The sequence below is a fragment of the Trachinotus anak genome, unplaced genomic scaffold, assembly GCF_046630095.1.
Source record: "Trachinotus anak isolate AG129_WGS33_773 ecotype Australia unplaced genomic scaffold, CSIRO_AGI_Tana_v1 ptg000032l, whole genome shotgun sequence".
Classification (NCBI taxonomy): domain Eukaryota; kingdom Metazoa; phylum Chordata; class Actinopteri; order Carangiformes; family Carangidae; genus Trachinotus; species Trachinotus anak.
In genome coordinates, this window is record NW_027273883.1 from 17,337,031 (window position 1) to 17,351,124 (window position 14,094).

The 14,094-nt window shown below is 40.1% G+C and overlaps 1 protein-coding gene across 4 annotated transcripts in view; it reads right to left on the minus strand.

Moving 5' to 3' along the window:
- LOC139612731 (F-actin-uncapping protein LRRC16A-like) overlaps window positions 1–14,094 on the minus strand; it is a 73,135-nt gene that overhangs the window by 7,243 nt on the left and 51,798 nt on the right. For all 4 annotated transcript variants that reach the window (XM_071468643.1, XM_071468642.1, XM_071468641.1 and 1 more), the window contains exons 20-34: window positions 13,575–13,629; window positions 9,396–9,568; window positions 8,652–8,720; window positions 7,220–7,313; window positions 6,881–6,979; window positions 6,376–6,504; window positions 6,038–6,169; window positions 5,640–5,815; window positions 5,432–5,519; window positions 4,845–4,985; window positions 2,904–2,970; window positions 2,464–2,690; window positions 2,085–2,194; window positions 1,628–1,885; window positions 1,304–1,514 (exon numbers count right to left, since the gene is read on the minus strand). In XM_071468643.1, the coding sequence (XP_071324744.1) occupies window positions 1,304–1,514; window positions 1,628–1,885; window positions 2,085–2,194; window positions 2,464–2,690; window positions 2,904–2,970; window positions 4,845–4,985; window positions 5,432–5,519; window positions 5,640–5,815; window positions 6,038–6,169; window positions 6,376–6,504; window positions 6,881–6,979; window positions 7,220–7,313; window positions 8,652–8,720; window positions 9,396–9,568; window positions 13,575–13,629 (2,029 nt within the window). The remainder of the gene's footprint in view (window positions 1–1,303; window positions 1,515–1,627; window positions 1,886–2,084; window positions 2,195–2,463; window positions 2,691–2,903; window positions 2,971–4,844; window positions 4,986–5,431; window positions 5,520–5,639; window positions 5,816–6,037; window positions 6,170–6,375; window positions 6,505–6,880; window positions 6,980–7,219; window positions 7,314–8,651; window positions 8,721–9,395; window positions 9,569–13,574; window positions 13,630–14,094) is intronic.

Genomic DNA, 14,094 nt, shown 5'->3' on the forward strand with positions numbered 1-14,094 from the left:
AGGCATCTTTGTTGCATCTCAACCCTCATTCTTGTCTTCATTCTGTCCATTTGCTGTTCGTGCTTCCATCTTTTCCAGTCCGCATTTCCCAACCTCACTCCTCCTACTTTCACTTTGTCGTCTGGCAGAAATTCAGGGTTGTTTGTGTTTTTATGTCAACATGCTGACAGTCACAGCGACTAGCCTGAAGATATACACCAGCCTCAGCATCTGTGCGTGTCTGTGTGTGTGTGTCTGTCAATGCTTCTTATTTTATATGTTCTCCCAGCTACAATCCACTGTTAGAGTGAGCAATGAACAAAACACTCTTGACAAGTGGAGACTGAACACCTACAGCGCTTTTTACTCCAAAACAAAACAACTGTTCATTCAAACAAGCATCTCTCAGTATCTCACTGCTCGTCTCAGTATTGACATACTATCAAAAAATCTTTCTTTAACCTTATTTTGAAATTAATTAACAGAAATGGCTTTAACCAAAACACAATTTTTATAGTCTCAGATCTATAGATGAAAGTCTACAGTGTCCAAAAGTCCAAAGTGTTTATACTCGTCAGTCACTTAACTTTTAAACCTCTTGCAAGAAATGCAATTATTTTTTAATATCATATATAACATATTACATCAAAACCTTTATGTTTTTGTAATTTAATATTGTCAGTCTCTTTTGTTGGTCTTCTTTAATGCCACATTTCATGTATTTTTGCAGTATTTTTCGATGTGAAAAATCACATCTTAACTCAAAATCTCAACTCAACGTCCTTGTTCTGGGGCTCTCAACCAAATCTCATCCATGTTGATCAAAAAGTTGACATACTGCCCAAGGTGACTCAAGGTGAGTGGACCTTGGGTCAGGGTTTTTTGTCAACTCCTCTCTCTCAAGATAAAGAAGGAATGGGGAAGCTTTCTTTGTTAAAAAAAAAAGTCCCAACATGCTGGGTATGAAATGAGGAGTCAATTCATTGATTAATTGATTGACAGAAATATAAACAGCAACCACTTTGATTATTTAATCGTTTCTGTCATATTTCATCACAAACAGTGAAACAATGTCAAATATTTCATTTTTGGTATTTGAACTTTTGGTCAGATCAAACAAGAAATTTTAACTGTGAAGTTGTGATGGGCATGTTTGACAATTTATTTGAAAACATGATGATTAGATTAGTTGATAATGAATTGTTAGTTGTGGCCACACAGCATATACACTATTCACTCAAATGTCGTGAGTCAGCACAGCCTTTTCCACATGTCTCCCATCTTTCCCTTCTCCCCTTGTGCTGTTTAAATCACACCACCTCACCTTGTGTGCTCTCCTCTCCTGCTTGGCCTTCATCTCTGCCAGGAGGCCACTGCCCATCATCTGCACTCCCGGGTACCGCCTTCCTCCCTGGGGACTACCCCTGCCGTCTGAGCTCTCCCAAGGCTCATCTATGGAGTCTGGGGTCCTCAACTCTTCTGATCGGTCTGAGCTGCTGCTGTAGTCTGTGGGCTGTGAGCGACTGGAGGCATCTCTACAGTGGAAACAGAACATATAGGTGAATCAAGGGTAGACTGGTACATTCAGACTGATGCACTGATAGCTGTTGTATAACAGAAAAATAACACCACTTTTGTTCATCTATACCTTGACTTTGACTCAGGTGCTGGGCTCTTCACTGCCACTTTAGGTGAGGAGGGCTCCTCAGGGATGGTGGAAGCTGGCGCTGAGCCTACAGAGGCTGAGGAAGATGTCAGAGAAGTCACCTGGTTTTTCTCAGACTTATCTGACTTGTCAGATTTATCTGCTTTGTCAGATTTGGAGGATCGTTTGATGAGGTTGAGGAATCCTCCTTTACTCTTCTTTTTCTCTCCATCTTGAGACTCTGAACTCTTAAGGGAGCGTCTGAGAAGAGAATGACAGAAAGGCGGATAAAGCTACATAAGGACAAAGATTTAACATGTTTAATGTCACTTACAAAACTTAAGAGATGATTACAATAAACATGAGAAACAATCACAGGTTAACACACATATGCTGTAAAAGAATCAAATAAACTACAGTCCTTAATGAGATAAAATACAAATACAGCATAAGTCCTTACTTGGAATCCATCTTGGTGACTTTTTTAGAGAAGAACTCGTCTACACCCTCATCCACCCTTCCCATGAGGCCGTTCTGCTCCCCATCCTGAGATGGAGCACTGTTGACTTGCTGAAAGAAAAAGTTGAAGAATCTGACCTCAAGTCTGGACCATGTGACAAACAGTAGATCTACTGTTTCCATGCATCTGTTGGTACTTTGTCCACTCATGTTTCAGACTTCACGCAGACACAAAATCATGATGTGGATTTTTAGTTCTTTAGTGCAGCTATCAATTTTGAAAGAAATAACTTAATATAATCAATGCAAGGAAGAAAATCTTCCTTATCTTTATTATTTTAATGTCATCTTGCCAATAAGACGTATTCAACTTTACTCACAGGAACTTTACTGGAATGTGTTTTTTTGTTCCTTCGTGGTCGTAGTTTGGTGAAGTGATGCAGCTTTTTTTCCTCCTCAGATGGCAGCTCCACCATCGTTCCTGGTGGACGTTGCTCCAGTTTGGGCTGGACCTGAGATGAAGTAGGCGGAGTTTGAGATGAAGTTGAAGTATCGTCCACATGGATAGGCACATCCTCCAGGGCCTTGTCCAGGTCAAACTCCATCTCTGTAGGTGTGTAATTAGATATATGCTGAGTATTAGATATAGTAATATTCTAGATGTTGCATCGATATTGAGGAATTATTTGAAAGACTACATAAAGAATGATTAAATATACCCACTGTCACCTATCAAGTAAGCTCTTTACAAACCATTTGATTCTTATATGACCCAACATCATATAAAATATAAACTAAAAAAATAAAATAAACGGCTTACCAAAGGCACGAGAGACCGGTCGAAGCATTCTGCTGTGGATGCTTTTCCTCTTGGATTTAGGAGTCATCTGAAGACAGAAACAGACAAGTAGACATTTGAAGTGAGTGTGAACAAAAAATCAAACTGTCATCTCAACAACTGAATGAGTATTGATGGTTTGATAAGCTGTATAAGTGTGTGTGCGCATACAAGAGTAAATAAAAGTAAGTTATACCCTGGAGAACAAAAATATATAATAGATGAGTACAACTAGTTCTGTAACTGTGGGATACTGGATTACCATTAGAAAGTTTATTTGTAAATATATAAGTGGTTACAGACTGTCAATTTAAATGTCATTTGATTGACCAGATCTATGTAAGTCAAAGTTGTTTCACTAAAAACTATAATGGTTATCAAATCATTTTCTCTATAACACTACACAATTCACTACCATTTTTACTGGTTAAAGAAAAACTATGTTGATAACTGGTCAATAATTACAAAATAAAAGTTCACTGACACTTGTGGCCACTTAATAACAGTAAGTGGCACAGTAACAGCACAGACACCTGCATCTAGAGAGGACTTTGTTACGTTAAACAAGGTTAACAGGGAACGCAAGTGAATTAACTGTTTAGCTCATTATTTGTCCTAAAATAAAGTGAAAGAATTAGGACAGCTGTTGGGCTTATGAAGGAGCATACAGCTAATCCCACTGTCTGCATACATGGATAGATATTAACACAGTAGCAGTGATCACAGTAACATGTGATCCACATTTACAGGGTGGTGATGACAGACAGTGCATTGAGTGGAGAGGAGCAGTGCAATGTGGCTGGATACATTAAAATATGTAATATTTTAATTATCAGCATTAAACAGTGTAAAAGAGTGAGTGAGGAAATGATTGACAAATAACCATATGCATCCTGTTATACTCAGACTGTTGTTTTCTATTGTATATTTTAAATTGAAGAAATAAAATATCCAAAAATACAGCAGGCTCTCTGTGCTATAGCAAAGCACAGACGACTGTATAGCAGGCACAGTGAGGAGAGACAGAGAAGGAAAAGAACAGTAAGACTTAAAGATAGAAAGGAGAGTGTAGAGGGACAGTCCAAGATTACTTACACTGGTGCAGCACAAAGTCTCCATGGAGCAAAGGTAGAAAGAGAAGGAAGAAAAGAGGAGAAGAAGATTGAAGAGAAAGAAAGACAACACACAGTAAGGCCGAAGACAAAAAGAGAAAATGACAGAGCCATGACAGCTATGAACTCTAAAGGCAGCCTTTAGGGATAAAGGATGAGGGAGAGCAGGTGTTTTTTGTAAGAGACCAGACATACAGAAGGGGACACACACAGAAGAACACAGCTCAGTGTCGACTGCAGCCTACATTTACAACTCCTCTCTGTCGTATGATCGATCACATTTCTTTTTCTGCTGCCGACAAAAGTATCTACATAGTCAACTAGACGGCGCTAAATGTATTGAGTTGAGATAATCTCAAGACCTATACAATGTGGACAAAGGTTAAATAAACATGAACAGAGGTAGAGAGAGGAGAAAAAAATCTATTAGAGAATCCATTATATCTGACAGAGTTATTTCTGGAAACATGAAACTTTAGACTCAGGCATGTATACAGCAAAAGGTTCAGTTTACTGAACATCAAGACAGTTCAAGGTCCACTTTGTCCAGTAGAGGGAAATATCAAGCCAGGTGTAAATGCTTGTATTTGTGTTATACACCAAACTATCACCTGGCCTTTTATTTTGGTGGCAAGACACAATGTACATGTTGCATTTCAATTAATCTATTTTAATGTAAATCCAAACACATGAAAAACTAGTTTATTAATAATGACACAGAACCACACTTAGTCACCGCCTTATTAAGACACCCTGTGTTGATTCTGCACTAAAAAAAAATCACGGACACTTCAAACTTCCTCTAACCTACCATGCATGTCTCCAGATCCTCCAGCCTCTCAGCCTCCAATATTTCAGTCGATGCCCGTTTAGGAATCTTCTCCTCGGGGACGTCCAGATCCACAGACTCCTGCTGCATCAAAGGGCGACCTCGACGCACCAGATGGTCTGCCTGAGACGACGAGAGCGAAGAGAGGAAACAGGGAGGAGAGGTGATGAAGGAAGAAGGTGAACACAGAGAAAAGATTGGAAAGATTGGATGAGAGTGGGGGAGTTGGAAAGGGGAGGGGGAAATGAGGGAGACAAAGAAAAGGGATGAGGGAAAAAGAGGAGAGAGGGGAAAGGCGAGGTCAGATTTACACTCTAAAACTTAAAACGCTTTTGCTCAAGTAAGTGACAACACTTGGCCTATGTGTTATAGGGTCCAATGCATAAATCACATAATTATTAATCTACGAAAAGAAAGTAATTCCAAATCTCTGAATTACTTAATCTTAAAAAAGGTACAGTAAAGGTGTTTGTATCAGATAACTACAGATAACTTCCTGGGCTAAAATTAGCAGCCATCGTGAATCAATCAATAAACCACTGGAGGGCTGTGATGATGGTGATTCTTACCAGAGTGTGCTGTGAAGTGGAAAGAGCCTCCAAAATCTCATCAACAATGCGATCAGACAGGAAGGAGGCTAGACTCAGCTTCAGCTCACTGACACAGAGAGAAAGCCAGTGATTATCAGAAGGCAAAGAAAAACTGAAGAGAGGACGAACAAGAGAAGTTCACAACAGACCTGAACAGAACGGTGCTATATGACTCACAAACACACACCTGATCTTGTTGATAATATCCACCCCAGACTGCTCCAGGAGGGTTTTGGTGACAAAGCTCTTGGGTACGACCATCTTGGCTGAGCTGGCCTTCATCAGCTCTGGACGAAGATTACTCCTCTTCATCACATGGGGACACAGAGACTCTGCTGTGTCTACCATGGACTCCAACAGAGTCTGGAAGAAGTGAATTAATACAAGTGTTTTTCTTAGATTGTTGAAAATTACAAACAAACTCTGTAAAGGACAAATAAATAAAAAAAATGAACGATATGTATATAATGTATGATAATATCTGTTGCATAATCTGCTGTAAGGGCTTTGGCCTTTTCTTTACTTCCTTTAAGGTCTTAGGCCACAAATAAAACATGACCGATCATGTAAAAGTTATAACCCTACCTGCAGTTGTTGGTCCATGACAGTCGTCACCTCTCCAGCCATAGACTCCAGTTTCTCCTGGATGGGTCCCACTGCGGAGCTGTTCACCTCCTCTCTGGAAGCTGAGCCAAGGTGGTAGAGGTTAGGGAGCAGCTGGGGAGACACAGAGGGGACAACATTATTTTTAATTTTTAATTAATCACTCAGGAGAAAAACAAAATGTTTCAAAGATCATTTTAGAATAAGTAATAAATGCCTAAGTAAAGAAAGGATGTACGAAACTACCAGAAAGCTGATCTCCAAATGCGCTTGTAGATAAAAAGTTTGAGTTTTTCGTAGAAAAACAAGTCTCTCCTCACCGTTTTCGAGTTTCGGGCATCTTTGATGAGGTTCTCTGCTGACCTGACGTCCTCCAAGATGGTGTCTGTCTCTGAGTTCCTCAGAGAGTTCAGGTGGTCCTGCACCTTCACACAGATCCTGTCGATCATCTGGAAGATAAAAACAAGACATGAAAGTCTGTGTGTGATATGTCACAGGCCCAGAAGGGTTTAGTGGGTTTCCTGACCCAGTTTAGTATCATTGGGGACACAGTTACTCAAAGTAACTCGTGGCAATTTCCAGTTCTGACCATTCACTATTATCTCTATGACTCTGCGGAGGAACACTGATTATGAAGGTGAGATATGTATAGTTTTAGTTTTGTCAACACAGATTAAAAACGTAATTGAACAGAAATGCCAAGGTGGAAAATGAGAACACAACAGGTACAAGTGGAAAAGTTTTCTCTCTCTCTCAAAAACAAAACAAACAAAAAAACCCCAAAGACAGTTAAAGTGCAATTTAGAATTTAGTTTGTGTGCACACCTGTTGTGTGGTTGTGGTCACAATTCCCTGCTGAAGGCGATAGGCCTGTTCCTGTAGGTATTTTCTGGTCTCATGGTTCCTGTAGAGGTAATTCTCAATCTGACACACACCCACACACACACACACACACACACACCCCCACACACACACACACACACACACACACAGAGACAATCATGATAAACTAAAGTGATGATGCACATAGTGTTAAGTACATTTATTCAAAGTGATTCCAAGTTATAGCCACTGTTTGTTTTCTGCTTTTATACAGTGGACGTTTTAAACACAGTAGCGTATCATAGACAGAGGTGGAGGAACCAGTGGGATTTCTTGATATACCTTTAGCAAGGCGTCCTCTGTTTTCTCAGGGCTGGCCTTCAGAGCCTGGGAGGCATCGATAATGGGGATGGGCATGAAACGAATGGTGAAGTTCCTAATGGACACAGAGCCAGAGGACATTATTCCACAGTTAGTTCACAGACAGACAGAAACACAGGTTTAATGATGCACAGACAGAGGCAGACAGAGGGAAGTAATGTGATACGTTTTAACACACACACACACACACACACAGAGTAAAATCAAACAGTTCAGATAAACAGTGACTCAGATAGCACCAACTGATCTCATTCATTATGTATCAATCAGTCACTCTCTAACCTCTTTAGAAAAAAAAGGGAATTTTTAGGAACCGTTGGTTGTGTGTGTGTGTGTCTGCTTGTGTGTGTGTGCGTGTGTGTGTATGTGTGTGGCAACAAGGCTGAGATAGCATTAGGTGTGGCCCAACCCCTCAGCTGCTATCACGCTGGTCTATTACAGAGCAATGAACTGGCACCATTAGAGAGGTTACTGGTGTTGAAATAGAGGTCACCACACTGCATTAATATTCATATCCTGATTGAGTAGAGGAATAGATGAAAGGAGAAATAAAAACAGAGAAATGAAAACACAGTAGAATGAAAAGCAGAAAGCATTATTTCATAGAAAATCTTTAAAAAAAAGATTTCATAGGAAACAAGAACATTGGAGGTTGAGGAAATTTACTGAAGGTTACAAGACTACACACAAACACCACTGCACTGCTGAACAGAGTGGAGATCAGGAGCAAGGAAAAAAAAAAGAAAATTGCTACTTCAATAATACAATACAAAGACTCAGAGGGGAAATGGGGAGATGTGCTGCTGGGAAAATATGATAAACAGAGGCAGGAGATGAGAGAGGCTGATGTACAGATGTGTCCCAGTAGCAAATTTAGTTAGATGCACATGTCACTTCACACACCACACACAATATATTCCACATTCACATCCACAGACACAAGCTGCAGTAGACAAACATCTGATTTATTCACTCTGGACTCGCGCCTTTTGTCTCGATTAATCTGCTCTGCTTCTTCTCCTTTTCCCTTCCTCAGCATCTTTCCTCGTGCTGTTGTCTCTTTGTTGTCGTATTCCCTGTGTTTGTCGTTCTCTCTCCTCTCTCTGCCTTCCTGCCTCTCATCCTCTCTTCCTGTCTAAACACACCTCGAGGTTTCCTCCTCCCCAGCACAAGGCGAAATGACATCTGAGCTGCAACAGCTAACCACACATGCATCCCTTCAGCGTGTAATACACCAGAGTCACTGCAGTGCATGTATATTGTTAGGATATAGATATTGTAGGATTTTTACATTTCATTCACAGTAGAAATACACAAGCAGACTATCATCAGCATACACTCATATATGAATGCATGGACTCACAAATACATAAATACAGACAGTGTTACTTACTTCTCCAGAGCCGCTGCTACATCCTGAAGACCCTGAGGGCTGGTGTTGTTCTTATCCCAGATCACAGTCCTGCACAAAAGAAAAAAAAACAAAACATGTGGATTGCATTATTACATTTGTCTATTTGTATTTTACATAATTGTATTAGTAACACTTTACTTTAACCCTCTATTTATCTTTTATAAATGGAACATTTGCTAAATGGTTTGTAACCCACTCTGGATGCTGCAAGTAGATAGAAACATTTCTTTATGTTTTTGTCAACAATTTTAATTTCTGTGGGCACCCACATTGGAGGTGGGCGTATAGACAGATAATGAATGACAATATAGTGAAACACAGTTGTAATAATATAAAATATAGCTACACAGATGAAGTTTTTACTGGACTGCACATTAATAAACACTTGAAAATACCTGCAATTACCATTTATTAAATGTCTGTATGCTGCTTATAAATAAAAAAGTGAGAGGATGGTTTAATGTAATTGAATTTTTTCCCTTTTTTTTTTGATTTTATTGACCTGTACTCACTGCATACACACTGGCTCCACTATAAACTACTAAGTTCTGTCAATAGCAGCGTCATTAACGTGACATGTCTGAAACCTGTATTCAAGACTGTATTCAAAATCCAGGGGCCAGTAGAAGGTCAACTAGCGATGTGATGTGTTTATTATTTTCTAGAGTATAATTGACGGCCATGTGACATACCCTGTGACCGCTGAACATACTGTACACTCACCTGAGTTTGGAGTTGATCTGCAGCGCCTTGGCCAGCATCTTGGCTCCCATGTCCCCCATGGCGTTCCCACTGATGTCGAGTCTGGTGAGCGAGGAGTTGCTGCCGAGGGCGTTGAGAATGATGGTCAGATCGCTCTTTAATCTGGAATCCGCTAGAGACAAGGAGGTGAGGGGCTGAGGGGAGGGTAGGAGGAGAAGAAGAGAATAAAATGTTAAGGGTTTAGATGAGAACAAGAGGTAAAACAGAATCACAGTGTGTGTTATATCTGGTGTGTGACTGACAGTGTTATAGGACAGCAGGGCAGTCTCAGGGTTTATCTGCCACTTGCAGGCTATTCAATAGTGGCAGAATTGATGAGCATCCCTCCAGTTGTGTGTGTTTACTGAGCTTTAGCACCACCAGTGAGCATTCAAAAGGAGCTTTCTGGGCCCTCGCTCTACATCACTGCCAACTTTAACAAAAGTTATTGTATTTTATGTCACTGACAGCATTAATATTCCTTCAGGCAGTGCCAGCTTGTTTTCCCCTGTCAATGGATGCTTGGTTTCCTTCTTTACTTGGCTTAATGCTGACTCTGTCCCCGTCACCCACCCTGTGATCTTTGGCATTTCTCTGGAGAAAGTGTGAGCATGCAGTCGGGCATGACTGTCAGAGTTGACAGCAACAAAAGTCTGTGGAGCTTTTTATTATTAGTAAAAACTATAAAAAGAAAATTTCTTCATATTCAAAAGCTGTAAAGATGAATTCACCGCCTACAGTTTTACTTAGATAATTGTCAATACCAGAGTTATAAATCTAGAGGTTCCATAAAACCTGACTAACACCAACTCTCTTGCAATTATACTGCTTATAAAACTCTATGTTCCTGCAGGGGCTTGTGACTCAAGAGGGCAAACCTCAATTAAACATTTATCACAGGAACATGTGGACTTGCAAGAGAGTCTAAAATGTCAGTGACATTATCATTCAAAACTCCACAGGACAAAATGAAACATTCATCACTGGATCAGGTTGACTTCTTTGTGATGTGAGAGTGACACAAGGGTTTACAAATCCCCAACAGCGTCCGTCTGTTCACCAGGTTTGAGCTGCTCCGTGATGCATGCCCTTTACACAGCTGGAGACTGCTGTGATGATCTGCCTACTACAGGCCGGTCATTTAACCGTCTGCTCAGTCATCTGGACTTTTTTTTTTTTTTCATTTTTATTTTTTTAACTTCTTTGGAGAAAAAGTGGTGAAAGATTAAGATCTCACACTTTAATTTAAATTAGCAATGCCACAAGTTAAAATAATACATTCAAGTATTCAAGTATTATTGGAAAGAAATATTAGAAAAATGCACTTATGGTAACTCAGTGTTACATTATCATATACTACACCATTGGACTATTATTATTATTGATACAGTTATATCTAAACTGCATTTTAATGTCATAGCTGGCTCTTAACTTGTTTTATATCCTGTAGGGTGGCTAAATTTACTGTTTAATAACACAATGTATTTTATAAAATCCATTGAAAAACATGAAAAAACACAACCTCAGTTAATATTTAGGACATGATTTTGGATACCTAGGATATGATTCTGGGTAGGAGACTCCTCCACTAGATTAACCGTGGATGTCATATTCAGACAGTGCACGCAGATGAAAAAGCACAGAGCAATGCAGGAAACCCTCCCAGTAAGCTCTGTGAGGGTTTTATAGAGGTGTGTGGAGAAACAGCATCAACGCGGTTATATGGGCAGAAAATTACTTTTTTTATGTCTTGTCTGTGGATGCAGAGAGAATTATTTAGTGCCTGTCTGTGTTCATGTGGGGCACACGGCAGACATTAAACATGCAAATTTAAATAGGTACAAGTTTATGCACGAGTAGCCATGGCAGCTAATTCTTTCTCCTGTGCTGTAAAGAAGAAAAAATACCCTTATCGCTAGGTTCCCTCACTGTTTTTAAAAGCTACGTGAGAATAAAAACTTGTCCTAGTGGCAGTGAAAAGCAGTATACCACTAACTCCTGGTTGTCACAGTAAGTGTAGAAGAAGTAGAGGAAGTCTACAATGGCAACATCTGTAGTCAAGTAAAGTCCCAGTCCCATCCCTTGCTATGGCTGATGCTACAACATCTTTTCAGCCTCTTTTAATCACATAACTCATGAAATCATAACCCTGGATCTGCATACATGTCTTATTTAATAAAATCAAGAAAATGAGAAATGGTAACCCAAGACATGCAAATAAAAGTGACCTTTTAGCACAGACAAATTAACCCATTTAATGTCTCTCCATAAGATGAAGAATTGTGTTTAACATTTTGATGAAACTCATTTGTTCTGCAGGGTGTTCAGCAATAACATATCCATTCTCCCTACTACAGTCTGCACTGGCTCTATAGAGGGAAAGATGATACTCTTGCTGATTATTCTATATCAAATACTAAATAATTGCTATTATCACTGTCATATAGGAGGTTGTGCAGTTATTCTTCTGTTTCTTTTTCTTTCAGATACTCTCCTCTTCTTCTGTATCCTCTTCTACAGCTGCTAACATTTACAAGCATGGCCTGATAATTACTATCATGAGTTTTGTATCTAGTTTGTATATGGAGTAATGTAATTTGTTTATCATATTCTGTAACATTATTGTTGATTACTCTCCGACATCTCTATTTCACCAGAGGTTTTGTTCTTTTAAGGAACAGGATTCTCAGTTGTCAGGTTTTCTTTAATTTGTGAAGATACATTTTGGAGGATTAGCAAAACACGTAAGAGAGTTTGTCTATGTGTTTATATTTTGGAGGCTGGGAGCTCTCTCAGGTCTGACTGTCTGGACTCATGCCAGGACACAGAAACACAAGAGGCTAAACCTGCTGCCTGGAGCTGTGTGTCTCTCACTCTGTATGTGTGTTTATGTGTGTTTCCAGGACACACACAGTGAAAAAAGGACTGCTGTACTGCAGACTGCTGAGTAATATTTTTAACTTACTCCACAGGCTTTCCCTTATCTCACATGAAAACACCCTGTGCACCTTAGAGATATTACTCTGAGGTCCCTGGTCTAAACAAATCTCTGCACTCTGAGCTTCTTTAAAAAACAGACAAACAACAAACCGCCCAGAGATCAGCTGTCTTGTGCATATTATGAAAAACCTCCCCCTTCATTTTTGCTTCCTCACTATCTACCATTTATACATCCTGTGACCACTTTTAACCTCTTCCTATCTCTTTTTCACTATCCATCCATTAAGTTTCTCCCTCCTTGCCTTCTTTTTTTTGTATTCCAGCGTCCACCTGCACAGCCAGATAACCAGCTCATACACATGCACCATCTTCTAACGCACATAATCACACACACACACACACACACACACACACACACACACACACACACACACACACACACACACACACACACACACACACAGACACGCACCGAGAGACCAATCCAGCACAGAGCAGTTCAATAGCACCATCAATCTAGCACATCCAGTACTGTGGGAGACAAAGAAAGGCAGGCACCAGGGCAAAATTTGTTACAGCTCCCATGATGGAAAGAGAGAGATAAAAGGAGGGAGATAGATTGAGGGACGGGAAGGAGGGGAGAAGGCTCGAAGCTGAATAAGATTGCTTTGTTTTTTCCGCAGTTTTTCTTAGAAAGCTACTGAAGAAAATGAGCACTTATCTATATAATACTCCATTAGAGACTGATAGGCAGAGTAGAGATGGTTATCATGAGCAGCCAGTAATATGTAAGGTAATAAAAAGTTATAGTTAAGTTATAGTTGACCCCACGAGTTGTTTCTGATGTACTGTACTTTGGTGGTTTCCCTATGTAGTGCAATAACCTATTCACAATTCACTTTTACTACCATTTATAACTAATTAAATGACATATAGATTAGATTTAACAAAAAATTACACCCAGGTGTTGGGTGTAGCACATCGTTTTCCATCAAGTTGATCAATGCAAGTAAATTCTATTTACACCACCCTCCACTGAAGAGGTCAGGGGTCAGCTGTAGAGCAGCTGGTAGAGATTCAGTGATTTGCTTCAGCTGGTTAGATGCTCCCTGATGCAGGATTTGGACCTGAGGAATCTGTTTAGAGGACGTTCTCTGTTACCTCTAGGCTACAGCCCCTGACAGAGCAAAACATACAGTAAGAAGGAAATTAAAAACTCACCGACTCCTCCTCTTGAATCATGTGAACCAGACTGTCCAGGACCGGAGCAAGGTTTCTAAGTCACGCAGAAGAAAGACAGGAAGAGAGAAGAAAATACACATGATTAAAATGATACAGAGAGAACAGTCTTTTGAACACGGCTCTGTATCGGTTAAATACTCAAGTACAGAAAAATCTACTGAATTTTATTGTGTGATGCTAGTTGGTGTTTTGGCCCAGTGACAGTCATGTCGTGGAAAGATATTTTGTCATCCACAATAGACCAAGCCGAGTCATACCGTGCCACAACCAAGTGGCAACCCACCATGACGTCACGCGAGTTTTGGCTGTTGCCATCTTGGTTTTTTGAAACCAGAAGAAACCATATTTGGGGGAGAGCGGGAGCTGAGGGGAAGTGAGGGGTGGATCTGACCTGCTCTGTACTCTATCCTGATTGTCAGGCAGGTCGCCATGTGTGGTACAGTCTGTCAATCACACCGTAGCCACACCCTAATGCATACCCTGCTTTATCGTCTATTTT